The sequence below is a fragment of the Carassius gibelio genome, chromosome B6 (assembly GCF_023724105.1).
Source record: "Carassius gibelio isolate Cgi1373 ecotype wild population from Czech Republic chromosome B6, carGib1.2-hapl.c, whole genome shotgun sequence".
Lineage (NCBI taxonomy): Eukaryota > Metazoa > Chordata > Actinopteri > Cypriniformes > Cyprinidae > Carassius > Carassius gibelio.
Window position 1 is genome coordinate 10,700,813 of NC_068401.1, and position 27,214 is coordinate 10,728,026.

The 27,214-nt window shown below is 36.2% G+C and overlaps 2 protein-coding genes across 2 annotated transcripts; both read right to left on the reverse strand.

The window, feature by feature from the left end:
- Window positions 1-867: 867 nt before the first annotated feature.
- chd1l (chromodomain helicase DNA binding protein 1-like) lies at window positions 868-16,212 on the reverse strand. Its single transcript, XM_052559743.1, has 25 exons — window positions 16,015-16,212; window positions 15,487-15,599; window positions 15,298-15,404; window positions 14,910-15,024; window positions 14,762-14,793; window positions 11,533-11,614; window positions 11,236-11,398; window positions 10,554-10,709; window positions 10,364-10,456; window positions 10,174-10,270; window positions 8,381-8,454; window positions 7,837-7,947; window positions 6,873-6,987; window positions 6,615-6,768; window positions 6,274-6,454; window positions 6,040-6,185; window positions 4,772-4,935; window positions 4,442-4,650; window positions 4,203-4,301; window positions 3,300-3,370; window positions 3,090-3,204; window positions 2,403-2,511; window positions 1,507-1,798; window positions 1,284-1,361; window positions 868-1,191 (listed from the first exon to the last, which is right to left on the reverse strand). The coding sequence occupies exons 1-25, from the start codon at window positions 16,106-16,108 to the stop codon at window positions 1,069-1,071; spliced, it is 3,093 nt and encodes a 1,030-aa protein (XP_052415703.1). The 5' UTR covers window positions 16,109-16,212; the 3' UTR covers window positions 868-1,068.
- Window positions 16,213-18,580: 2,368 nt separating this feature from the next.
- Window positions 18,581-25,187, reverse strand: LOC127959155 (transmembrane protein 45B). The gene is made up of 6 exons (XM_052558161.1): window positions 24,894-25,187; window positions 22,757-22,967; window positions 21,141-21,353; window positions 20,546-20,730; window positions 20,287-20,429; window positions 18,581-19,903 (listed from the first exon to the last, which is right to left on the reverse strand). Exons 2-6 carry the CDS (start codon window positions 22,950-22,952, stop codon window positions 19,807-19,809), a joined length of 834 nt encoding a protein of 277 aa, XP_052414121.1. The 5' UTR covers window positions 22,953-22,967; window positions 24,894-25,187; the 3' UTR covers window positions 18,581-19,806.
- Between the last annotated feature and the right edge of the window lie 2,027 nt (window positions 25,188-27,214).

The window sequence follows — 27,214 nt, forward strand, 5'->3', positions numbered from 1 at the left end:
ATTATTCTTTAGAACCGATACAAAGTGCTTGTAAATCACTCGACAGCAAACTAATTACTTTGATGGTAGACTTTTGAGATCAAAACAACATTGGCAAGAATACGGACTATAAATTATTAACATTTATTAACCAACTAGCCTAATCATATATTAGTTACTTTTACTGACAACAATGTTGTTACAATATTGTCTGAACAGTAAAAACAACATTTGACACCTATACAATTTGACTAAAAATAAAAAGGTAAATTGCAGCACTAAGAACTTATCTTCAGGTCATATTGGGTCACTGAAAATAAAGGACCAAATTAACAGGAGTTCTGCTGAAATGACCAACCATGAGGCATAAAATCTAACAATATTTACTCTAGCACCATATCACTGTGGTTACAAACAAGGACAAACACAATGCATCACCTACCGTAGTTCACTGGAGGTTACTTTTATTATTATTATTGGAAATTGGCAAAAAAGACTTTCCAGAAACATAAGTTATATCATATACATCTGAAAACTTTCATATTATCTTAGACATCAGTGGTTTGGTTTTTAGTGCACTACATTTCTGAGTAAAACTGACATCACAGAACTGACACTGAAGAGATTTTACATCTTTATCCTAGATATTGTACAAAAAAAATAAAAAAAAATAAAAATAAAAATAAAGAACAATTGTTAAATAGATATTGCATCTCAGTTTTATTTATTTAATTTGCTCCTTTACATATGAAATCTTTTTCTGATGTTTTCAAACCACAGCACATGTGAAATGTATTGTGTAAAAGTTGTTAATGAACTCATTCTAACCATGCAGATTAGTAAATGCATCAGGGTTTACTGTAAAATATTTCCAGCCTCTGAAACCACTGCTGTTGTTGTTTCGTTTTTAATAGAAAGTAGTGTTTCGTTATTTGATCCATAGCATGACAAAAACCCTCGTACTGTCATTTAGCCATAACTGGATATACAGGGAGAGCCCAGTTCATTTCAAACTTTAAATGGATACTAAACTTGATTGTGAATACACCTAAGGCAAACTAACTTGAAAGGAACGTAGGAGGAGCTTTGTCAAGTTAACCTAATTACATATTTAGACACACTGACTTTCCTTTGGTTAGCAAAGCAAGACTCCAACCACTTTTTCTTTACAAGCAGAGTCTGAGGGTACTGATGCAATAGATCTCTTAGTTCCTGAAAGAGAAGAAAAAAGGAGAACATACTGCTGTTACTAAATTAATAAATATTAGGCAACCTCTTTAAAAAGTTAATTTTGATTGTACTACCTGTGCATGGACAGGATTTTCCACCTCTCCTACAATATGAGTGACGTGTGAGCTCATGAGATCCTCTTCATCGCCGTCATATGTGCAAAAACGTTAAGGTATAAATTATTAGTTCATGTCAACATCAACAAGCTTTCTTAAAAATGTGACTAAGATAGACATGTTGTAGCGGAGAGGTTTGTTGGCTTTGTGGAACGTTTGGGTGAAGATGAAACGTGAAAGGATATGTTATGAGATATCGGGCGAGCTTCTTCTTCTCTGTAGCAGCCATGTTGTAGAAGTAGACATGAACACCTCTCATGAAGTCAGCCAACCCTGGTGACCCCTGACATTCATGTGACATAGTGGAGGGTTCTGGTGTCTTTGTAAGGTCTTCACTGTTACCAATGGTGCTGGAGGAACCAGATGGTGATGATGCTGCTGGGTCTGAGGCCGAATGCGAGGTTGATGGAGTAGATGTGCATGCGGTAGAAGAAACTGTAGATGAGCTTGAAGGAGCACGTTTGTAATAGTAGCTGAAAGCCAAGTCAAGGATAACAAAAATGCTCGTCGTTTCTAAAGGCCTAATATATTTCAAATGAAATCGCACGCAAAATTAGGCTAAACAAAGTTTGTCTGGTGTTTGTTTAGGTAATTCAAAACATTTTGCTAATTGCCACCTTCAAACTAACATTCATCGGTGGAGATTACATAAGTAGGTGTGCTCTGGTGCTTCGCCTTCCTTGGTTTGGAAATTTCCTCGTTAATTTCTTCAGTCCGTTGACGTCAGATGCCAACAAAATCATGATCTAATTGGAAACTGCTTTATAGTAAAACTGAAAATGGAATTCTAATCGGAAGTGATACTGACAATGTTTTTCAGGTTAAATACTGAACAGGTTAAAAACCTGCTTGCTCTAAAGCAAACTACTACATTTATTGCTATATAAATAAATGTGACAAGATTTGATTGGAGACACTATTATTAGATGCTTTCTTAACTGCTGCTTTCTTTTTCTTTCCGTTTATTTATTTTTATTAAAAGGAAAGTGTGACTTTAGTTCATTGTTTTACTAGCATGCAGTTTTTGAGAAAAAAAAACTTTTTACATTTGTTTTCAGTTCTTCTTGGGTAGGATACATAAATGTAGAGATGCCTTTGGTGGCCAGGTGCTTGCGAATGAGTCTCTCTGTTCCATACCAGTTGAAGCCTTTGGTGGAGTGACCAATCCGAGGCAGATGGACACTTGCTATTGAAAAAAACCCACTGAAAATGTTAACTAAAGATCCATTTACACTAAAGAGACCACATTTCTCAAAGCTGAAGTCTTGCAAGAGACATAAACACAATAGATGAACACGTCCTCCAGTGCATGTTTACACAAAATATAAACACAGTTCTTGTGAAAGACCTTAAAACTAAAGACTGCTGTTACATTATACACATTCTAATTGAAAATTTTAAAATCAGCAGACATGAGATAAAACAAAACAAAGCTGCAGTCTAGACTAGGTAGGTTTCTGTTATGCCTAGGCCTAGGGAGTAGGCTTTTCTAAGCATTTTGAAATGAATCCACCACTTGGAAACAATCCCATCAAATCTTTATGATACCTAAAAAGGGGGCGTGCAGTGAGCTTAGTTTCTACTACAGCAGGTTTGCAGAAAGGATGTGTATTTCATTTGCAGCTGTATGTACCATCTGTTTTGACTGCATTAATAGATTTCAGATTACTTTTTTTTTTTTTTTTACATTTATTTATAAGATGAATAGAGAAACCTACATCAATGCAACCAACAACAGTAGTTTCACAAATGACAGCTGAGTACCGTTCTTTTGTTTGGCATCCCTGTAGATCTTCTTGAGGCCCTCATCCAAGGCAGTCAGCCGAATGCCTGACAAATTGTTGGCTTTATCCCTCTGCTGAGCAACTATAAGTGCCAGCTAGAGAAACAGGAGGCATAAAATGATTCAATAAATTCATGATTAAAAATGATTAACAGCAGTAGATTAAAGACATAAACAGCTTGCTGACTTACATAGTCTCTTCCACTGAGCCTCGACTGTTTGTCATCAATAGGAAAAAGCAGAACATTCCCCAGTTCTAAGTCTGCAACACACAATTATCACTTTTTCATTTATACATTTTGTTTACTGTATATCGAACTGTGCATGCTCGTTTCAGCCTATTTTATTATATTTAACTTACCTTTGAATGAACACTCACTGAAAATGTATAAAATCTAATAATTTGATAACTTTGTTAAATACAAACTACCATTTAAAAGTGTGAGGTGATTTAGATTGTTTTTTTTACAGAAATAAATACTAATGCAAGGATGCATTAATTGTTGATTGTAAAGACTCTATTTTCCTACTAATTTGTAATAATGTTACAAAAGACTTCAATTTCAAATACATGCTGTTCTTTTGAGTGTTTTAGTGAGTAACATATTTAGAATATACTGTAGAATTTTTACGGTAGCTTTACTGTAGAATCTGCTAACAACATTAACATTTTATGGGTTTATTGTTTTTTTTTTTATCCAATGTTATAAACCAAAACAAATTTTAATGTTATTAGCATATAAAACAAATATACACTATATTATCTAAATATTATCAGTGCATTCCAATTCTGTAACTTTAAACCTCAGAAAACTAATTGTACAATAAAACAGTATTATAAATGTCTATAACTACAAATCAGCATTCTAACTAAATGTTACTACTAGCTTATAGCTCTGAAACCACAAATGTTGCGAAGTCCCCAACATTTAACATTTCGGTAATAGGTATTAAATCAATCCTGACAGTTTTATTAACAATTATCTTGCAGGCAGCATAAGGAGCTGTGAATTGGACTCTAATTTCAGTGTGGAATGTTTGTTTTGAAACAGCACAAGTAAGACTTGTCTCAGCAAACAGGAAAGGTTTGTCACCTTCCATGTTCCCGGCCAACTCATACTGCTCCTTCGGCTCATCTGATCTGCGCTCCAGTGCGGTAAACAATCCTCCTCGGCCCCAGTGTCCAGAGTCATCTACACAATAAACACACGTACACAACACATGCCAAATTAGCAGAAGGCTGATGTTGTTATAAAAACGCCTCATATCATGCAGGATAATCAATACGTTAACAGTTGTCTTCTGACAGCGAGATGTTTTAATAGAGACATACCAACACAGTGCACAATAATGGCATCCTCTTGGTCAGCCTGAGGGTGAGTTACATCACCCAGCATATAGCGAATGGCTGTGTGATCCGAATCAGTGGAGCTACAGCTGACAACATCATCCTCATCTTCATCAGACTCAATATCCTCACCCTCACTGTCGACTTGCGGCAAGCACAGCGATTTGTAGCCACATGATTCCCACCACGCCATCCTGCCATTGAAGGATACACATACAAACAAGGCGGTAAAATACACATCCACGGGAACATACAAATAAATATACTATATACTGGCAACAAAAATATGCAACAAAATGCCAGAAAGATTTTTACTTCTTCTTGTAATTTAGTTCTTCTTGTTGCTTTTTCCTTTCCTCGTGCAGCTTCGCCCTCTTTGCAGCAGCTTCTTGTCTCTTCTGACGTCTCTGTTCTAACTCGGATTCTGTAAGAGGTCTTTTCTTTCTCTCTGGGTCGATCAAGGGCCCAGACAGGGACACCTGATGAGCAACAACAGGCTTTGTTTTTTTTGTTTGATTTAATTAAATATAAATTCATGAATAAATACAATAAATAAATAAAAAATACTAAAATATTTATTATTATCATTATTATATCGAAATATTTACTAACTAACAATCCACCGTATTTTCCAGATTATAAGTCGCACTTATTTTTCATAGTTTGGCTGGTCCTGCGACTTATAGTCAGGTGCGACTTATTTATAAAAATGTATTTGATATGAACCAAGAGAAAACATTACCGTCTACAGCCGCGAGAGGGCACTCTATGCTCCTGAAAACATAGAGCGCCCTCTCGCGGCTGGAGACGGTAATTTTTCTCTTGGTTCTTGGTTCTAAATAAATGCGACTTATAGTCCAGTGCGACTTATATGTTTTTTTTCCTTGTCATGATGTATTTTTGGATTGATGCGACTTATACTTAGGTGCGACTTATAGTCCGAAAAATATAGTTATGAATTTAATACACATTATACACCACCATTCAAAAGTCTGGGGTTGGTTAGATTTATTAAATGAATTTTTAAAACTGGCCTCTTATGTTTACCATTTTTGGATCAATAAAACAATTATGCTGTAAAATATTATTAAAACATAAAATTACCGTTTCCGGTAATATATTTTAATATATTTTAAAATGTAATTTATTCCTGTGATGGGAATGCTCAATTTTCAAGCGCAAATATTCAAGTCTCCAGGGTCACGCATATTTCAGAAATCATACTAATATGATGATTTGATGCTCAAGTAAGATTTATTATTATTATCAATGTTAAAACAGTTGTGCTGCTTAATATTTTTGAGGAAACCCTGATACTTTTTTCAGGATTCTTTGATGAAAAGAAAGTTCAACAGAAAAGCATTTATTTTAAAGTATAACTGTTTGTAACAATCATTTACAATAAATCATTTAATCAAATACTGTCACTTTTGATCAATATAGTGTGTCCATGCTGAATACTTAATAAAAAAAATAATTAATGATAGTAGCAATAAATAATAGTAAAACTGATATAAACATAAATACACACATATACAACCCAAATGTTTTTGAATAGTAGTGTAACCTTTCAAATAAGTTACCCCAGCTTTATTACGAAGTGCACGGCCTTCCTTCCCAGCATCCTCTAGATCAGCTAACTGCTTCTCAAGTAACAGTTCAAAGGTCTTCTCATCATCGGCACTGGGGTCTTTAGAGTAGTCCTTACCCTCGAAGTAGTACATGTGGTCTAGAAAGCCAGAAAAGACATTAATGGTTCATTTAATTTTCAAGTGCCAGTTACAACCAGATTACTGAACAAAAGCTAAGTGTTGTACGTTGACCCTCCAGGTCCTCATCTTCCTCTTCATCGCTCTCATTAAGCTTGGCATGCTCTTCATCTGTTAGCCATCGGCCGTCTCGAGATTGCCCCAGGATCAGCCTGAGGTCTACGTCTTGAATGGAGCTCTCCTCTGACGACAGCAGCTTATCCACACCAAACTTCAGGATCTCACTCAACTAGGTGAAGATGGAAGTGATAGCATACTGAGAAACTGTTAACATGTGCAGTTTCACAAGAAAGGAAACCACAAGTACACAGACAAAGAAATGAACCAGGAAACAGGGTAAAGACACAATCTGGTGAGCCTAAGAGATAAGGACATGTGTCTCTCTCCACCTGAAGGCCAGAAGCTGCAGATTGAGCCTGGTCCAGCAGAGAGAAACGTCCCTCCTCAATCACGGTGTCTGTGAGACGTAGTTTAGACACAGCACGGGAATAGATGATCTCTTCTACAGTATCTCTACCGAGAAGCCGGATCACTTTAACAGGCCTGCAATCAAAAAGAGAATTCATCTACATATATACTTATTTCTTTTATATGCTTTAAAACTTCAAAACTAAATAGAACAACATCAAATTTTGCCAATGGAATACCTTGTTTGGCCAATCCTGTGGGCTCTGGCTGCTGCTTGCAGGTCATTCTGTGGGTTGAAATCACTGTCCACAAATATCACCGTATCTGCTGCTGTTAGGTTCATGCCAACCCCTCCTAAACCAACAAAAATGTTTGGGCATAGAAAGATTTGGGCATAAAAGCCTCTTTTGCTCACCAAGTCTGCATTTATTTGATCAAAAATACAACAAAACATAATACTGCGAAATACAATTACAACTTAAAAATAACTTTTTTCTATTTTTATATATTTTATTTATTCTTTTGATGGCAAAGTTGGAAATTAATAGAATATCATGTTTTTTCATTGTGCATTCCAATTACTCTCAATCAAACTGCAGCTGGGTTTTTCGATTAGGTAAAGATACAGCGTTATCTGTTTTTGTTAATAAACTCTTCATATATACATGTATGCACATACATACACACTAAAAAAAAAAAAAAAAAAAAAAAAAAAAATTATATATATATATATATATATATATATATATATATATATATATATATATATATAATATTCTTCGATGAAGAGAAACTTTAAAAATAAAAGTAATAGTAATGTGAGTGTAAAAATAAAATGTCGCATTGAAAGTGAAGCTGTAATTATAATCTGAACAGCTAAGAAAATAAATGTCATAAAATATACAATCTCTTTATCACACTTTTTTGCACTGCCATTTCTTACAGAGACACAGTTTTAATGCATGGCCTCAATATTTATGCATTATCTCTTGTCACGACTTTCAGTTTTCAATTGCCTGTGTCTGTTTAAAAGATGCAGATAAGATTTGCATCAGACACATGAGGGCAATTTTGCAACCTGTAATGGTATTCAAATATAATACTCTGAAAATATAGTAACTAACTAAATGGATTTGCACCGCAGTTGATTATAGAGTGTGATGGTGTGAATCTCAGATTGGCTTTCCCAGACTGTGAACTCACCAGCTTTGGTGCTGAGGAGGAATATAAAAACATCTTTGGAGCTGAAGTTTTTAATAGCTAGGTTGCGTTCCTCTCCCCGGACTGAACCATCCAGGCGCTCATAACTGTAACCTGCAGAGAAGTAGGAGGGCCCAATCAGAGCTGGCAGTTACACAGCCGGTAGCACAATAATGCACATACTGCAACAAACACAGGATGTGATACTGAACCCACATTCACTGCTCTAGATCAGAGGACTAGATTACTAGAACATGTAAGGCACGGTTACATAAATGTTCCAAATTGAGAACAAGCAAACACGTATAAGAATTCAAGGCCAATACATTTTCTGTTTAAAATGATAGTCACGAGTGAGGAAATTTTCAAGAGTGGTAACACTAAGTGCTTTCACATTAAATTCATCATTGAAAGTCTGTGTTGAGATTTTTCTGGCATGATTCCATTAAGATAAGACAAGTAGACACTTGGGTGATCTTTCATGCACATCACCAAACCACAGTCTATTAAGAAAAGGCGAAGGCTCAGTAAAAGTGTGTCTTAGTACCTCTGTACTCCAAGTAATCTTGCAGAATATCCAGCATTCTAGTCATTTGAGAAAACAGAAGAACACGATGGCCCCTGTATACAAAAACATCTATTTTAGATCTCCAATTCAGTCAAATGAATTTAAAGACACACTGCGTAACATTTGGCCCTCTAGCAATTGACATACAAAACTGTGTCTAGGGAAGAACATTGCTTTGGTTGTGCGATGGCTCTGTTTCTGTGCATGGATAAATGTGGTCCGAGGCACTGGTGTGAAACCCCTAACAACTGGACTTTTATCTGTGTACGGATGATATATGACAAGATATACCGTATTTTTCGGACTATAAGTCACACCTGAGTATAAGTCGCATCAGTCCAAAAATACGTCATGATGAGGAAAAAAACATATATAAGTCGCACTGGACTATAATTCGCATTTATTTAGAACCAAGAGAAATGATTACCGTCTACAGCCGCCAGAGGGCACTCTATGCTGCTCAGTGTAGACTACAAGAGCACTCAGCAGCATAGAGCGCCCTCTGGCGGCTGTAGACGGTAATGTTTTCTCTTGGTTCATGTCTCCTCGTTAATTTCTCTTGGTTCACGTCAAATTAATTTTGATAAATAAGTCGCTCCTGACTATAAGTTGCAGGACCAGCCGAACTATGAAAAAAAGTGCGACTTATAGTCCGGAAAATACGGTATATATGCAATAACAGACAATTTCCTGCAAAATCTGTACATACAGCAATATAAATCCTTGTTATGGGCACAGGTTATAATAATTGATGAATTGCAAAAATCAGCATATTATACCAGTTAAAGGGGGGGTGAAATGCTATTTCATGCATACTGAGTTTTTGACACTGTTAAAGAGTTGGATTCCCATGCTAAACATGGACAAAGTTTCAAAAATTAAGTTGTACGTTTGAAGGAGTATTTCTGTTCCAAAAATACTCCTTCCGGTTTGTCACAAGTTTCGGAAAGTTTTTTTCGAGTATGGCTCTGTGTGACGTTAGATGGAGCGGAATTTCCTTATATGGGTCCTAAGGCACGTCTGCCGGAAGAGCGTGCGCTCCCGTATAGCACAGCACTGAGAGGCTGAGCACAGATATTTCACTGATCAGAGTGGTTCACTGATCAGAGCGAGAGCGTCGCGAAATGTCACAGGAGGAGTGTGTTTTTGGTTGCCAGGGCAAGACAACCCTGCACAGATTACCAAAGAAAAAACAGCATTAAGGGACCAGTGGATGGAGTTTATTTTTACAGAGCATCAACGGAGTTGTGCAAGTGTTTTTGTTTGTTCCCTGCATTTCTAAGATGCTTGTTTTACAAACAAGGCCCAGTTTGACGCCGGATTTGCACATCGTTTATTTCTTAAGGATAATGCAATCCCAACGAAAAAGGGTCACGATCGTGTGTTGGAACCGCAAGCGGTGAGTAAAACTGCTTCAAATATCCGCTGAATCTGACTGTTTGCCATGGTTTGTTTTGGTTGGTTTTGTCCTCACGGTAATGTCACAGCTTCCAAACGCTCTCAACGCAAAAGCCTACTGGCGCTCATGATTCTTTAGCTCCACCCACACGTCACGCCTCCAGCCGGTCGTGTTTTTCCGGGAAAAATCGGTACAGACTATCTTTCTCTTATGAATATAATAAAACTAAAGACTTTTTGGAGTTATGAAGGATGCAGTACTACTCTATAGGTACTAAAGATTAACAGGATATTGAGTGAAAACGAGCATTACCCCCCCCTTTAATGACAGAATTATATGGACAGGAAGGAAACTTTAGGTGAGCAAGACACACCCCTCCTGAAGATAAGACAGCATGGTGTCCAAAAGAGAGAGCTTTCCACTGGCCTTCACTAAATGCTCCCCCATCTCAAATGGTTCTGGTTCCACACCTTACATGGAAAAGGTTCAGAATAAAAAGAAAATGAGTTGTTTTTATTTTGTCTGAATACAGAAAAAACACAAAAAGTGCTAAGAGTTTTTACCATCAAACAAATACGGATGGTCCACACATTTCCTGAGCTGCATTAAAATGTTCAGAAGTCGGGTCTTAGTGTTCTGATCAGTCCTAAAGGCATCTGAAATGATCAAAACACTAAAATGAACACTTGTCCTTTTCCTTAAGTTTTACATTTCGAGCGTTGTGACAGGTGATTCATGTCGGGGCAGACTTACCAAGGTCTCTCATCAGAATGGCTTTATAGTATCTCTTCTGAAGGGCAGACAGCCCATGAAAAACCAAAAGATCGGTCTTCTTGGGTAGTTCGGCCGCCACCTCTGCTTTAACCCTGCGCAACAAAAAGGGCTGGAGCACTCGATGAAGCTCATCGGCTGCAGACAAGAACAGCAAAGTTATAACTCCCACACAAGGTCACACGAGTCCAAATATAAGAATTTATGATCTCTATCCACTGATAGCCTCAAGCAAATCTGACAGGTGAGTCGAGGAGAGAGAGCATCTATTCTACAATCAGACTGCCATTGCGAAACTGACATCTTTTTTTTGTGATCTGCCATGTCCGGGAGCTATCTGAGTTGTTATAGTTTGGCACCAAACCTGTCCAATGTTTCTGTCATTTAGATCTTCTTGACTGGTGCTTTTGTGATAACCAACAGTGAGTCACAGCACAGTAATTTCCACCACAAATATCAGTAACATTCAAAGGAACAAGGTTTTAAAAGCATTACTGTCTAACCAAAGCCCTTAAGGTCAATGATGGCAGCCACTATGGATTTTTAACATTTTCTGAAACAAACAGCTGTAAGTGTTAATGAGGGTGGTAGAAGATATAAATATCTTTCCAGCGCTAACAGTTTGATTTTTACATTGAAAGTGCAAAGGTTTGTGCAACCATACCAAGAGCAGGTTCAGTCTGTACATCTGCGTAGGCACTAACAAAGTCCTCAGCGGCTTCAGGCAGAAACAGACTGGGTTGGATGAAGGCAAGGAGGGAATAGACTTCTTGCAAGTTATTCTGAATGGGGGTGCCTGTCAACAGCACTCGGAAACCTACTGTAAACTAAGAAGGCAGATGTCAGATGGCAGTTAATAGCAGGGGAAGGCTGAAAAATTGACTGGCAAGGCTAGGTTTACTATCAGGGGTTTTACAGACTGACAGTAAGCGTAAAAACAATGAAAATGCAATCGAGGAACCTCTTTGAGGGTTTGGTGCAGCAACGATTCCTGGTTCTTCAGCCGGTGAGCCTCATCGACAACTAAAATCTTCCATTTCCAACTGTGGGAAGACAGTGGAGGGATAAAGTTAAATATGAATTGAAATATGCAGTCACAGACACCAATAAACTGATAATTATTTTTATGTTATATGGCTGATAAATGTAAGATATTAAAATTCTATGCTATTTTGTCTAAATAAATTCAAAGCACAACACACATATACACACAAAATGCTAAAACCAAACTTTTAATGGCTTCAAGTTACTAAATTATTAGTAATTATTAGGTGACAGTAAAGTTGCCTCCAAAACCAAGGAGGGCCAAGTGTGTTTATTGCAGATTTTAAAAGTCAAAAGATCATCTAAAGCAGGGGTTCTCAAAGTCTACATGGAAAGGTCCAAATCTGAATTTTCATCAGTGGCTTCGTTTACTTGCACCCAAATAATCCATTTGTAATCGGATTGATGACTCAATCGGACTGAAAAACGTTCATATAAACACTTTAATCGATTCGATTGAGCTTGATCCGAATTAAATATCGATCCGAGGGGCTTTTTATATGCATGATAAATATGAGCAGCACAGTTCAGCGGTTTATATGTATATTTATCCATAAACGGGTAAGTATTAAAACAAATGAAAAAAAAAAAAAACGTGTAGGAGGTTATTATGTGCAAACAGTGAGAAACTCTATATTATCTATGTCACTTTCACTTTTCACTTTCACTATTTGAGCAGTGTGCACATGTCAAAAAATCTATTCTGAGTTGTAGCTTGTGACATATAAACCCGCACCTCAACCTGATCACTTTATTTAGCATTCATATAAACACTACAGTCAGATTCATCAATCGTAATGAATTCAGTCCGATTGAACCGAAAAGTGTGCATGTAAACGTAGCCAGTGTCAGGGTCAGGTCCGGAACAATCGGTTATTACAAAAGTTGTTTTTTATAAACATACATGGATAACAAATAAACACTAATATGTTGAAAAAAATAAAATCAAGGCATCCAGTGGCCGATGATGCTGATATTGTTTGGCCGATATGTTTGGCCGGTTTACCGATATTTGTTTATGTTTTCTGACAGACAGCAGTTTCACACAGACTTGCAAATGCAAATTCATTCTCTGTCAGCAGGAGGCGCTGATGGAGCGGGAGATATATAACGGTTTCCCCGGTAACAGTTGTAATAAAATCAGTGCTGCATTCACAAACTGCTACTTTATCAGCCATTACAGGAAAGGCTAAATTAAAATGACATTGAAGATTTTCTGAAGATGGTCGGTTCTTTCAAAAATACAGTCACATGAAAACACATGCACTGGGTTTTATTTTTTAACGCGCAGTGCTCAATTTATTAGCCTTTTGGAAATTCTACTGTACGGCCCGTCACAATATCAAAACTGACCGCCACAATTAACTTAATTTATGGAAAACATTGAATACTGCTGTAAGTCAAATGGCCATAATCTAAGTGAAAATTAATTTGTACTATATATATATATATATATATATATATATATATATATATATATATATTATTTACAAGTTTAACATGCGTTTATCAAAGAAGGAAATATAATTAGTGCTCTTGAAATACAAAATGGAGGCAGGTACAGACTTTGAGAAGCACTGATCTATAGTGTAAATATTAAAAAACATATATATTTTTTTTTAAATAACACATTGTAAAAGAACAAGTTAGCTGATAAAACTAATCTTTATTTACAGTGTTACGTTTATATACAGAAGAAAAAGAGAAAAACATAAAACTAAAGATTAAATGTAAAACTACAAGTTAATTCAGGTATAAAAATGATATCTATAATGCACAGTATGAAAAATACAGATATTCATTTAGCAATTTGCTAAATGTTACATTAGTTTAGGTTAGTATATGCTTTTGATTATATTTGCCGATGAGAAGCTTCGTCACTTAGAGTGCATTTTCAGTCCGACTTCTCTCAAACATGCCGAGACAGATTCTTCCCCTGCTGAGCACTTAACTGGAACGGTGCCAGTTAGTTTGTCATATATTGAAGGAAAATAGCACCAGGTGCCAGATCAACACCAATAACTTATAGCTGTAAGTTTTCTCTAATTTTGATCAGAGTTCTTTTTCAAATAAGTAATTTAAGTTTTTTTACACTGTGCAATTAATTTATAAAATGTGCTTACGAAATGTCTACACTTATTGCGGTAAGTTCGGTTCCCTGAGAAATGGGAACGAGACATGGCGTCAGAAGCTGACGCTTTTGGGGACTCCCTTCTTTCCTAAACCTACCTGAAATCTTATTGTACAACGCCAGTGAAGTTGCAACCCTCACTGGCCAATGCCAGCCAAGAAAACAAATAGGGGCGGAGTCCTATTGCAATATAATGAGCCATCTTGACGGCATAAGCACAGAATCTTCCGATTGAATCAAAAGCACAGCAGACCTGAGCAGTGAACACGGAAGCCTACACCATGTCTCGTTCCCATCTCTCAGGGAACTGAGGTTACGATAGTAACCGGACACATTCTCTCTCGAGAATAGTCTCTCGACATGACGCCGGAAGCTGATGCTTTTGGGGGCTGTATAGAACAACACCATGGGAAGAGCGAAGAAAAAAACTCATTGCTCAAACAGTTCTTGCAAAGCACATAAAATAATCCCCAAACAATCATTCGACATGCTGGAACGCCGAGAGGGAAATCCTTCTTCTAACATTTTCTCCAAAGCTGTCTTGAGAAGGAATTTGCATGAAAGAGGAAGTTAGCAGTGGGGCTCTGTCACTATTTGTTTGTTTCTTGGCTGGCATTGGCCTGTGAGATTTGCAACTTCACAAGTGTTGTGCAATAAGATTTCGGGTACGTTTAGGAAGGAAAAGAGTCCCAAAAAGCGTCAACTTCTGACACCACGTCGAGAGACCATTCTCCAGAGGGAACTGCCCTTCTACTCCTGGTAGGATCATTTCAAATAGGACTAATGAGTGGACTAGAAATGTAGGAAATTGTAGGTTGTTCTCTAATTTAGATCTCCACTGTATATCACCAATACAAGCACAAGTGATAGTAAAAAAAATTATATCAACCAATAACCAACATGGTATTGATATTGTTGTTTAATTATGTGCAAAATGGCCAAGTAGCAGAATTGTGGAAACATAGTAATTTACATAAAGTTTCAAACAGCAAAAAGAAAAAATTAAGTTGATTACCTTTTCAGGTATCTGGCATCCTTGAGGCACATCTATTAAATATGATTTTAAGAAGATTTTCTGTTAATAAACAGTGTAAAGTCTTGCAACCCCTCTAAATACAGTTATCAGTATGACATATCTATTCTCTGAAAACAGCTGGACTAACCTCATAGGTGGTGAGAAGTACATGGAAACGTTGGTCATTCCTGAGCTCTTTCTGGAGCTCTGCTCGTCTTTCTTTATCCCCAGTGTAACAGATCACAGACAAACTGGGACAGAAGCTGAATTAAAAGAAAAAATAAGAGAACCTTGATTAGTCTTTCATGTTAAGTTGTACAAAAGGTAGACACAAATCCAGCGTTTATATGCAACTGTCTCCATCTAGTGACAGTGACAACACATTGTCTTTCATTAAAAATCAGTTCATGCTGGTTTATACATTCATAAAGTGAAAAACAGTCCCAGAGTCCTGTATCAGTAATAAAAAAACATATCTTTAATATGTAATCTAAAATGACCACACAAGTCTAATCGTATAGCAGCATTACCCTTACCGCTCTAACTCCTGTCTCCAGTTCTCCAAAACAGATAAGGGACAAAGCACAAGGAACGGTCCGTTCATCTTAAGGCATCCCCGAGCATATACCAGCAGAGAAATGGTCTGTAGCAGAGGATGACATCTCACTTATCTGATATCTGACATCTCGGAATAAATCTCTGCCTTAAAAGGAAGCATTACTAACCTGACAGGTCTTGCCCAGACCCATCTCATCACCGAGGATGCAGCCCTGCTGGTTCTTCATACACTGTGACAGCCACCTCACTCCATCCACCTGATAAAACCTCAGATGTATCGCTGTTAGGAAGGAGATAAAGGATTGCAGTGTTGTTCCTAAGAAAACTTTTAGAGTATTTCAAACCATAAAATGGTCCTTTAAAAACATTTCCCCCCCACTGGTTCCACATGAAAATCCAACCTTGTCCAAAAATGTTATATCATGAAATAGATGCCACTTGGCTCTAAAAGTTAGCTTAAAAGACTAATCTCGAAACTTGCGTAATGAAAATCATCATTTCAGATAAATTTCAGTTTAGTACTCATTAAGTTGCGACAACGCTACTATGAACGCAGTCCATTAAAATAATAATTTAATCATAGTAACTGTTACACATCAATTGTAAAACATTTTTATTCTAAAAATCTTAAAAGGCATACAAAACTTTGCTATATTGACTTTAAACACGTCACAAGACGCTCTTAATTCACACACCTTCTAATCCCCATTTTTTCAGATCGTTCTCTGATAATTCCGATTTTTCCTTTTCTGGTATGTTGTTTTTGACTGCTCGAAGAAATGTTGACATTTTTGTGCTTTAATTGTGTTTACGTCTACCTTTAGACACTTTATTCAGTGGATTACTAAAGTTATAATAGCTTGCCCGCGCCAAAGTGTGACGTGAACATGACTACTTCCTGCAACAGTGAGTGGGCGGGTCCCAGGACAGAGGTCATCCAATGACTAGCCAGCAATGCAAACACGTAGTTTAAAAGCGCCATTCTTAAAAAGATAAATGCATTTCACACACACAGGTCACATAGATTACTGCTGTCATTTACCAATGAACTACTGCACAATATTTCATTTATAATTGAATACAGGATAAAACCACAAATTCATCAATATGTAAATATCTAATGCTGACTAATTCAATATTTTGAAATCACAAAACATAACTAACCTTGCGAAAGGAATGTAGGTATGACATGCTATACCTACAGAGAATAAAAAAATTATTGATAAAATGTTTCCGTACAATATTAAACTGGGTGCTAAAGTACTCAACTAAATAATATGCATTAAATATATATTACTAAACAGCATACGTGGAAATTACCACGCAAATGCAAGGACTTGCAGAATGACAAACAGCAAAGTGAGTGAAAAAATCTTCCACTGTGGTACAGTGATCAGTGTTAAAAAGAATTCAATAATACTGCACCATCTGATTCAGAGTTTGAAATATACGTTAAGGATAGAGTAGAACTCACCCAAAATACTGCGCACAGTGTGAGAACCACTGATCTGTGGTGAGAACCAAAATTTAAAAAAGTCAAACTCTCATTAATCAGAATCTGCATCCGTTGTAACAGGCAGATTTTTAAAGGATGCACATGAACTAAAAAAAACTTTTTTTTTTTTTTTTTTTTTTCACTGGCTGGTGCATTAAATACAACATGAATTTAAAAATAATAATAATTAAATACAACATGAATTTTACTTCCAAAATGAGAAGTATATTCAAATGAAACATTTAATGAAGATACAGAATACATGGCTGATGGTGGAAATTTATTTTATCAATAAGAAATTGATTGGATCTTGAAAATAATTAACATTATTGGTTACATTATTATGAAAAATTTCAGCCAGATCATTATGGATGGTGAGGAAGGCTCTAGGGTCTCATTTATAAACGTTGCGTACGCACAAAATGGGCATAGTGCGCACGTATCGTGAAAAAATAAAACTTGGCGTAAATATGTACGCACCGTACAGACGTACACGTACACGAGAGACGTACCGTACACTCTTTTTCCCGGAGTGAGAAAAGTAATGAAGTAAACAATGATTTTAAACTCTGTTTTCATGTCAAAATATACATTCACATTAAATACTAGTAGAAAACAGTAAGATTTTCACGCTTTCTTTTTTAAAATACTTTGTCAGTGATGAGCGAATCAGACAATTGCAATAAATGCACTGCCTACTTAAACTTTTAGGAAGAAATCTACGGAGAATTTTATAAATGAGACCCCAGAATACTAGAGACAACATTACTACAATACAAAACATTACACTATCTCAGAGAATTTGAATATTGGGAAAAGGTTCAATATTAAAGACACCTGGTGCCACACTTTAATCAGCTAATTAACTAAAAACACCTGCAAAAGCCTTTAAATGGTCTCTCAGTCTAGTTCTGTAGGCTACACAATAATGGGGAAGACTGCTGACTTGACAGTTGTCCAAAAGACGACCATTGACACCTTGCAAAAGGAGGGCAAGACACAAAATGTCATTGCAAAAGTGGCTGGCTGTTCACAGAGCTCTGTGTCCAAGCACATTAACAGAGAGGTGAAGGGAAGGAACAGATGTGTAAAAAAGTCTACAAGCAATACGGATAACCGCACCCTGGAGAGGATTGTGAAACAAAACCAATTCAGGGGGAGATTCACAAAGAGTAAACTGCAGCTGGAGTCAGTGCTTCAAGGACCACTACGCACAGATGTATGCAAGACATGGGTTTCAGCTGTCGCATTCCTTGTGTCAAGCCACTCTTGAAGCGTCACAAGTGTCTGGTCTGTGCTAAAGACAAAAAGGACTGGACTGCTGCTGAGTGGTCCAGTTTCATCATCTCTGATGAAAGTAAATTTTGCATTTCCTTTGGAAATCAGGGTCCCAGAGCCAGACTCAACAATGCAGAAGAGCTGAAGGCCACTATGAGAACGACCTGGGCTCTCATAACACCTGAGCAGTGCCACAGACTGATCGACTCCATGCCACGCTGCATTGCTGCAGTAATTCAGGCAGGAGCCCCAACTAAGTATTGAGTGCTAAATGCTCATACTTTTCATGTTCATACTTTTCAGTTGGCCAAGACTTCTAAAATTATTTTCTTTGTATTGGTCTTAAGTAATATTTTAATTTTCTGAGATACTGAATTTGGGATTTTCCTTTGTTGTCATTTATAATAATCAAAATTAAAAGAAAAATTCCACAGAATATATAAATACAGATACATTTAAACCACTTAACTCAATGACTGCAATCGGGATGTGAAGAGACTTTTAATCAGTATAACAAAAAATGTTTATGAAGACGATCACTTATTGCACCTTTAAAAGTACAAAATACAGTAATTTACCTGCATTACATTTCTGTTGTCATTGTTTCCATCATGAACCCTCAGAATTGCTCTTAAAATCGCCTTTAAGTTTGACCAAATTAAGTTCTTAGCAATGCATATATCAAAAATTTTGACCCATACGTTGTATTGTTGGCTATTGCTACATTTAAACCTGTGCTACTTATGACTGGTTTTCTGGTCCAGGGTCACATATGGAGAAAACATACCAACACGTGGCAAATAAAAATCATTTAAACACAGTTATGCACTAATAAAATATTTTTATTGGAAAAAAAGAAAGTTTTAGAAATTATTAAGTCAAATTAAATCTATAAATAAATGCATGGAATAAGACTATAATGTCAAGATTCCACATACAATGGCCTTTTTTTCAGTCATGGACAAGGCAAACAATACTATGGCACAAACGAACACAGCAGAGTAGCTGAGGAATTGTTATGGCTGTCAAGAAAATACAAAAGCATAATTCATTTGACGACTAAAAAGTGTCTTACAAACCTGCCAAATCTCAAAGGCATTCAAATATAACAATTTTAGCACGTATATCAAATACCACTAAAGCATGATATAAAATATTATATTCTCTGTCCTTAGTTGACAACATATAAAGAACTGACAAGGCACACAAATAAAATCTCAAATTTACACAGTATTGCCTCAAAGCTAAACAATACAATGACAACAAAAAGTGTACATAAAGACTCAAAAATAATCAATACATCATATTTGATTGACTAGATGCAAGAAAATAATCAAGTTTGAATTAATTTATTAGAGTAAGTTGGTCCTGAGGTCCATCAGAGAAATAGGAATTAGTGAAATAAAAAAGGAATGACCACACAAGATACCAGACCGCATGGACTAAGAGTTGTAACTATCATACTGGGAAAATGAGTGAGAGATATAACACTATGGCTCTTGTGATTTACTTACAGTCCCTTGTTATAATATGAGAAAACAGAGCTTGGGAAGCAAGACTGTCACTGTTTGTCATCTCCCATCTGCTCTTCAGGAAATTAAGACCAAGCTAATATTTAGTGACAATGCCTCTCTGTTCATATCTATCTCTCGCTCTCTACTTTTCTTTGGAATCAGGTCCAAATGTTTTTCGATGCTGGCATGATGATAAACACTCATAAAAACTCATCTTCGGACTCTACTTCTTTCTCCCTTGGTTTCAAAAGCCCCATTTCCATGGGTGGCATCCTCCTTACTCTGGAACGCACAGCACTGGACGGAGAACAATGAAGGAAAAAGGAAAATAAGAAGGAACTCAATGAATCAGAAAGGAAACTTCAGGAAAAGTATCATGCTATGTACACTATTGTTCAAATGTTTGGGTCAGTAAGATTTTTAATCTTATGCTCACCAAGGCTGCATTTATTTAAGCACAATAGAAGCAGTTATATTGTGAAATATTATTACAAATTAAATAATTAATTGTTTTCTCCTTTTGATTACAAAGCTGAATTTTCTACTACTACATTTAATTTTAGGTGTCCTTACTGAAGTTCCCAAACTTTTGAATGGTACTGTAGTTTATGCTCCTTTATGCCTGAACTGTAATTTCTTTTCTATTTCACGTTAGAATGAATAGAATATGCCATGCTCACCAGAGAACAGACCAGTAAACTGCAGCTACAATGAGCAATGCAAACGCTAGGTGCCAGCAGTAGCATAATGTGACAAAGACCGAGTTGTCATGGTCTGTCTGATCCCATTTCACTTCACTGGGTGGGTACAGCACAAAGCCAATCTAGAAAAATACAAGAATGAGAGTTAAACAGGTAGTTAGTCTTTGGTCTAAATGACTTGCACATTATGTATGCATTTGTGATACACACGCACACACACACACACACACACACTGACCTGCCAGAACCAGCTGCCCTGTAGTATGGTGAGAGTGGCTCGGAGCAGTTCAAGTAGAATATTCCCTCTGTGGAAAACCTCCAGAAGGCAGATGAAAGCTTGTCCAAAGATTGCATAGAGGAGAAGGGTGTGCACATGGACATCAAGCATATCTCTACCATGGAGATGGTAAAGAAACAGAAATCCTGCAGGAGACAGACATGTGCTGAATTTAATTTTTTGTTGAATTATCACAAAATAGAACAAAAGTAATTTTAAGAGTAACAAAGAGTGCTCAGTTTGGGAAACAGTTCACACATTCTCCAACATCAAAAACCGCATTTATAAAATACTCTTTCACATAGTATCTTTGGTCAACAGTCACCCTTACACATCTGTAAGTGTTCAATATGTGTGTGGGGAAAATGAGCAAAAAAAGGTCCAACTTCAAAACAGAAAAAAATAAATCCTGCACACTATCCACACTTGCAAATGAATCCAAATATGTATTAACTTAATAACAACATTTCGGTCCATCACCTTCATCAGGCATGTACAGTAAATGGCATTTTTGGACCATTTTAGAAACAGTCTAGGGGAAAAAACAAGAACCTACCCTCATTAAAGAAAGCAAGACCCAGCAGCATCCGGTCTAAGGCCAGCGGGGCGATGTCTGTGCTGTGGACAGTGAGAGATATGGCCCCTGCGATGGCAAAGAACAGGTACATGGTGGTGTGCTGCCAGTTCATCAGCTGCTCCCAGTGCTGAGTGGAAGAATCATACAGCTGAAACTTGGGCCCACCTGCTAAAAGTTGCTCTGCTAACATACCTGTATGAAGGGTAGAGGAACTAGTTGAGTTAAAAATAGAATAAATAAACTTGCTTTCATTACGCTAATAAATGGCTCATTATAGGAGGCCAAAAAAACTCAACTTCAAATTATTTAAAATAAGCAGAAAAAAAACAAGCTTTAAAGGGATGCTCCTTCTCAAAATGAAAATTTTGTCATTAATCACTTAACCCCATGTCGTTCCAAACCCATAAAAGCTTTGTTCATCTTCAGAACACATTTTAAGATATTTTGCATGAAAACCAGGAGGCTTTTGACTGTCCCATAGACTGCGAAGTAATTTACACTGTCAAGGTCCACAAAAGTATGAAAGACATCGTCGGAATAGTCCATCTGCCATCATTACTTTATGAAGTAACGAAAGTACTTTTTGTACTCAAATTAAACAAAAATAATGATTTTATCCAAAAATTCCTTTGCCAACAGTCTCCTCTGTGTCCCTCCACTGCACTGACACAGAAGCGCAGTTTGAGTGATGTGGAGAGACACAGAGGAGACTGTTGACAAATTAATTATTTTGACGATACTTTTCATACTTTTCTGGACTTTGACACTGTTATTTACTCGACAGTCTATGGGACAGTCTCAAGCCTCCCGGTTTTCATCCAAAATATCTTAAATTGTGTTCCGAAGACAAACAAAGCTTTTACGGGTTTGGAACGACATGGGGGTAAGTGATTAATGACACACTTTTCATTTTGAGGTGGAGTATCCCTTTGAGAATAAACTAAAAATCAAGACACTTCTGCTTGAATTCATCTGCTCAACAAATGTATTTTTTCTTTGAGTAACCAGGGTTCCCACTGCTTGAAAAACTGGATATGCGAAGAAGCTTAATTCCAAAAGTGTGATATCTAAACATGGAAAAATGTATTGATGATGTATATAATATAGAATGAGTAGATGAGTCTCCATGAGTAGAACTCCATGTGTAGATTCACATTTTTTATGAATATACATTTTCTAGGTATGCCAAGCTCTAAAATATTTTAATGGGTAGAAACAGTGAATAAATTATTTTTAAAAAGTCTTTATCCCTTAATCCCTATCTAGTAAACTGAAAACAACTAAAAAACTCATGGAGCCTATTGTCATGGACAATGTTGGACTCAAATTTGAGAACCACTTATCTATACCACTATTACCAAAGGACAAACAATACACAGAAAATTACACAACCTATCATTTAATACCATTTTTAACCATACAATCAACTTAATCAATGTAACCTAAACCTAAATAATCAGCAAAACTGGCTCTCAAATTCATACTTGTTTCTTTGCTGAACCTTGGGTGTTTCAAAGACACATCAGAAAGCTTTATTTGTCCATATGTATGATGACGCTTCTTTTTCTCTTAATAAAGGCATAGCGGCAACTCACCAAAAATAGAAAATGATAAAATGACAGCTCCTTCTATGATTTCTATGCGCCGTTGTGTAGCTCGAGATGCAAGTCTGCCCGCACCAGCACTTTTATTCCTGCGGGTGGCATACAAAAATGTCTGCTTTGCGGCCCACCACAGGCCGGTGATCAGGAAGAAACTTCCAGGCAATGCATGGCCTTTAAAACTTCCCATGTTTTCCTAAATGTCCTGGAAATAAGAAAAACAATTGTATTCAATACTAATATCATAAACTACAAAACAAAAATATATCATGATAAAATTCACGCATAACTATATCTCAAAATGCGGCAGAGCAAAAAACAGTGTTTACTAGACACACTTAAAGACGATATTGGAGACTCTGTATTTATAAGCAACACTTTTGCCCTTAGGAGTGGCATATCAATACAAGTTTCCCATTTTTGCATTTTCTGGAACTGGATTGTTACTCTAGTGTAGAAATTAACAGTGTTAGACAATCAAATCCTACATATTTATGCACCTCTCAGTTCTATTTTAAACAGCAATGTGAGGATAGCTGAAAAAAAAAAAAATCCCCAAACCATGTTAAATCAGAAAGTCTGCTCTATTAATCTCAGAAATATGAACCTACATACTGATAGCAGTCTCTTGTCTTAAACATTCACCAGACACAAGTGAAGTAGTTTGCTCTTGGCAGATGTTTGAAAATTAGTTTAACATTTAACTTTAATATATGTTTTTTTGCTTTTAATCAAATATAAAGTAACCCAAACAATAAAAGGGTATTTATAAGAATTCCTCCTCTCCTCTTGAAGGGGATGATTTCTGTAATATTTAATCAACAGACTGATCAGTTCTTGGCCCTGAAGTCATCCAGGTCCCATGACATTACAAAGGAAGGTGGTCATTACTGCAATAATCAGTGTGCAATCAGAGTGTGTCCTTGAGACCATGACCGTTTATCACATAAACGTTGTACTTTTAGAAAGTAAGCTAAATTCAAACGTGTGAAAAAGGCACTGTTGAAGGGCTGCAATAAAGCAGACAGCAAACACATAATGAACAACTGGAGAAAAAAAAATATCAAAGTGATGATAATGATAATGAGAGTTTGAGACAAAACTGAGAAACCTACTGCATAGCCATTTTCCATATTATGCTGTTTTGTTTTGTAATTGCTTATTTCAGTAGAGGGTTGCATTAATGTTCTTTTAAAAATGAAATTTATGTAATAATCTACCCTTACGTAGTTCCAAAGCAATTCCTCCCATTTGAACGCAAAGAAAGAAAGTAATGTAGACACAAAGGTTAGTAAATATTGACACAGTTTTCATTACTGTGGCACTATTTCTGTATTGTATTATTCACTATATGACACTGAAAATCATGGCAATGAGTAGCATCTCTGCAGCCTTGATCAATCAGTCTTTCAGACTAAACACTGTCCTTCAGGATGCTCTGCGGTTGCCATAGAGACACACTGAAGCTTTGAGAGTCTCTCCAGTGAAGAGGCCCGATCCAATCCTTTCATGTATTTTTGACAACACAAGAACGACATTATTTGGAATTGTACATACGAACAATCAGTCATTTTGCTATACTAAACCAAATGATAGGAACCACAGTGCGGTTTTACAAAGAATGAAACATGAAAAACGATGTAAAAATATGCTATAACAACAATCCATGTTTATGTTCCATCATAAAATGACGGAAGTAACCTACTTTTTTTTTTTTATCGTTTATAAACCTTAACGTTACCTGAAAAACAATACACGCACCGTTGTCTGCGGAAGACAAACGTCTCTATTTTTATTATTCTACTTCACATATAATGTTTATTAAGGATAAAGGTCTGCTGTGGTCACGTCTTATTGGGTTTGCATGAGACTTTCTGAAGTCTACAGACTAAAACACCTTAGATACAATGATATAATTATGTTTAATTTTAATTCGGCCTTCTAGGGAATATATACAAAATATATTCTAGGTAATCACACGTTAAATACGTCAACTACAGTAGCTCACCACCTAGGTCCGGTCCGTTTATAGTAACGTTAACATGAAATAAAAGTGGAAAAAATAATAACTTAATCCGGGCACAGTAACTGGTCTGTTTTATGAGTTAAGACTACGTAGTTGATATCTTACCTTACAGATTGACCAAATAATGGGTATATTCTTGAAATTTTTTAGAAGAAATCTCAGAGTCGATGTTTTTTTTTTTCTTCTCGAGAGACTGTCATCTGATGCTGTAATAATATACTAAATTCGTTCAAACATTCTCACACTTTTACTATTATTTGTCCCTTTTCAGCATCGTGCCGTTTTATTCCATCGGGAACTTTCAAATTAGCAACTTCATCCACTTTTCCAGCTGTTTCGAAACCAGATTTGGGGTTTTATCTTTTTTCAGCGCGTCTTCTCACTAGAACCTCCCATTTCACGAAACGATTGGTTCATGAGGGGACAAGACGTCATTGGGTTGGAATTTGATTGGTTATCTTACCTGTCAATCAACAGTAGGTCTCTTTTACACGTGTGCATTTTTCTCCATAAGAAGCAGTAGAAGATCGTCCGCTATTTTAACAGTAAACAGACATTTCAACACAGTGGAATAAACTTATAAATATATATTTAACCATATTTGTTTATATATATATATATTTTTTCATGTATTAAAAAAAATCGGCAAATCAACTATATATTGATAGATTCCAATTAATTTCCATGTTAGGTAACGTTACTTTTCAATAGAAGATAGGCTACGGCTATACAAAGGCTAACATTTTCATAATGCTTTGTTTCAGTTGTTGTATAATATTTTGATGCCATAATTAACATCTTTTACAAAGTTGTAAGTTTTATAAATGTAGGGCGAGACGTGAGGGCAGGGTTTTTGTACGTGCACAAAGGCACGGTCACGAGAGGGCCTGGAGCCGAAGAGAAGAACATCACCTCGCTGTATTATTTATTTTACACTTTATAACGTGGCACTCATATTACGTAGTAGTTACACAGAAACTGAATGCATTAAAATAAACTACATCCTGGTACCAAACCTATGAATTCAATGAATTTTATAAAAACAAAACTGGGTAAATAAAACAACAACCTCTTTCAAAACAACAGCACTATATAAAAATCTTTACAGCAATGTAGGTATTTCTTAATCTGTTGATATTTAATTAAAAGTATGATTTTGGTACAAACAACATATTCTACATCTTTGAAATTTCTGAAACATCACACCAGACATAGTGTAAAATTATCTGCCTCTGAATTTGACGTGTATGTAAATAGGTAATTCAGATGTGCATTGTGCAATACATAAAAGCAGAGAGATGTACAAAAGAGAAAACAAAAAAGCTCTGTAGTCAGACACTTATCATGCATGGTTTTCAGCCTAGCCAAACATCCTGTCCTCATCACTCCACAGAGGAAAATAAGCAAGAAAGATGGAAAAGGAGGGTCAGGAACAAATAAAGCCGAAGCTCTTCAGATTCATGTAATGTGATCATGTAATCCGTGATGGTCTTTACCTATATTGTGTGTGCTAGGAAAAGACCATATAATCATGCTGGACTGCAAGACACACTTACCTCCACCCAGAGATGATGTTTTGTTGTTGTTTTTATTAACATATACAGTAAACACATTAAGTCAGTGTTCACAGGCTAAAAGACATGGAAATTATCATGCAATGATGGAAAATGGACATTGTCAGGGAAACTGGACACAAGCATAGGACCAGAAGAGGGGCTCATTCAGGCATGGTCAAATGAACTCGACAGATGGGACATGACTGTTTCTGCCAAAGCCATTTCTCAATGCACTGAAAGAAAGAAAAGTTAAATTACTGTACATCTGCACATGCTTAACATATTGCAACATTATTTTGCTTTTAAAGAACTTCCAGCTTATCAAAAAAACACTATCTGTTTGAATTTAAGCTTATGATATTAAAAACCTTGTATATATAGAGGTCGACCGATAGTGGATTTTATTGATACCAATAGCTACCTAATATAAAAAAGACCTCTAACACTTGCTCTATTCTTTTTCTATTCTATCTGTTTTCTTCTTATTTCTTATATTATTTAAAAGCCTTTGCTACGTGTACTGCGTTTAAGCTAACTGAGACTTGTTATAGCACTTATATACTGTATCATTGCTCTTTTGTTGTTTTTGATTGCTTCCAAACACCCTCATTTGTATAAAACCGTCTGCTAAATGACTAAATGTAAATGTAGCTGTAGGTTGGACCACACTGGCTAATGCTGATTAATCTACAGATTAAAAAATAGTGCTTTACTAATTTTAAAGAAAAGCAGTAACAGTACTGAACCATACTTTGTAAATGAATACAAATATTAAAATTATTTATTATGCTGATCATTAAAGTTATTTCAAAGTTTGCTAATGTTAAAAGGATCTTTAAAATGTAAAAATGTAGCCTATTAGTAACAGTG

Excerpts from the sequence above, each read along its gene's own strand:
- chd1l (XM_052559743.1), bottom strand. The coding sequence starts at position 16,108 with ATGTCAACATTTCTTCGAGCAGTCAAAAACAACATACCAGAAAAGGAA. Across the intron at positions 6,988-7,836 it reads CCTCCTCAGCACCAAAGCTG|GAGGGGTTGGCATGAACCTA; the intron begins GTGAGTTCACAG and ends TTGTTGGTTTAG. Across the intron at positions 1,362-1,506 it reads CCCGATATCTCATAACATAT|GACGGCGATGAAGAGGATCT; the intron begins CCTTTCACGTTT and ends TTTTGCACATAT.
- LOC127959155 (XM_052558161.1), bottom strand. The coding sequence starts at position 22,952 with ATGGGAAGTTTTAAAGGCCATGCATTGCCTGGAAGTTTCTTCCTGATC. Across the intron at positions 20,430-20,545 it reads AGGGCAGCTGGTTCTGGCAG|ATTGGCTTTGTGCTGTACCC; the intron begins GTCAGTGTGTGT and ends GTATTTTTCTAG. Across the intron at positions 19,904-20,286 it reads GTTTACTGGTCTGTTCTCTG|TGCTGTGCGTTCCAGAGTAA; the intron begins GTGAGCATGGCA and ends TTCTCCGTCCAG.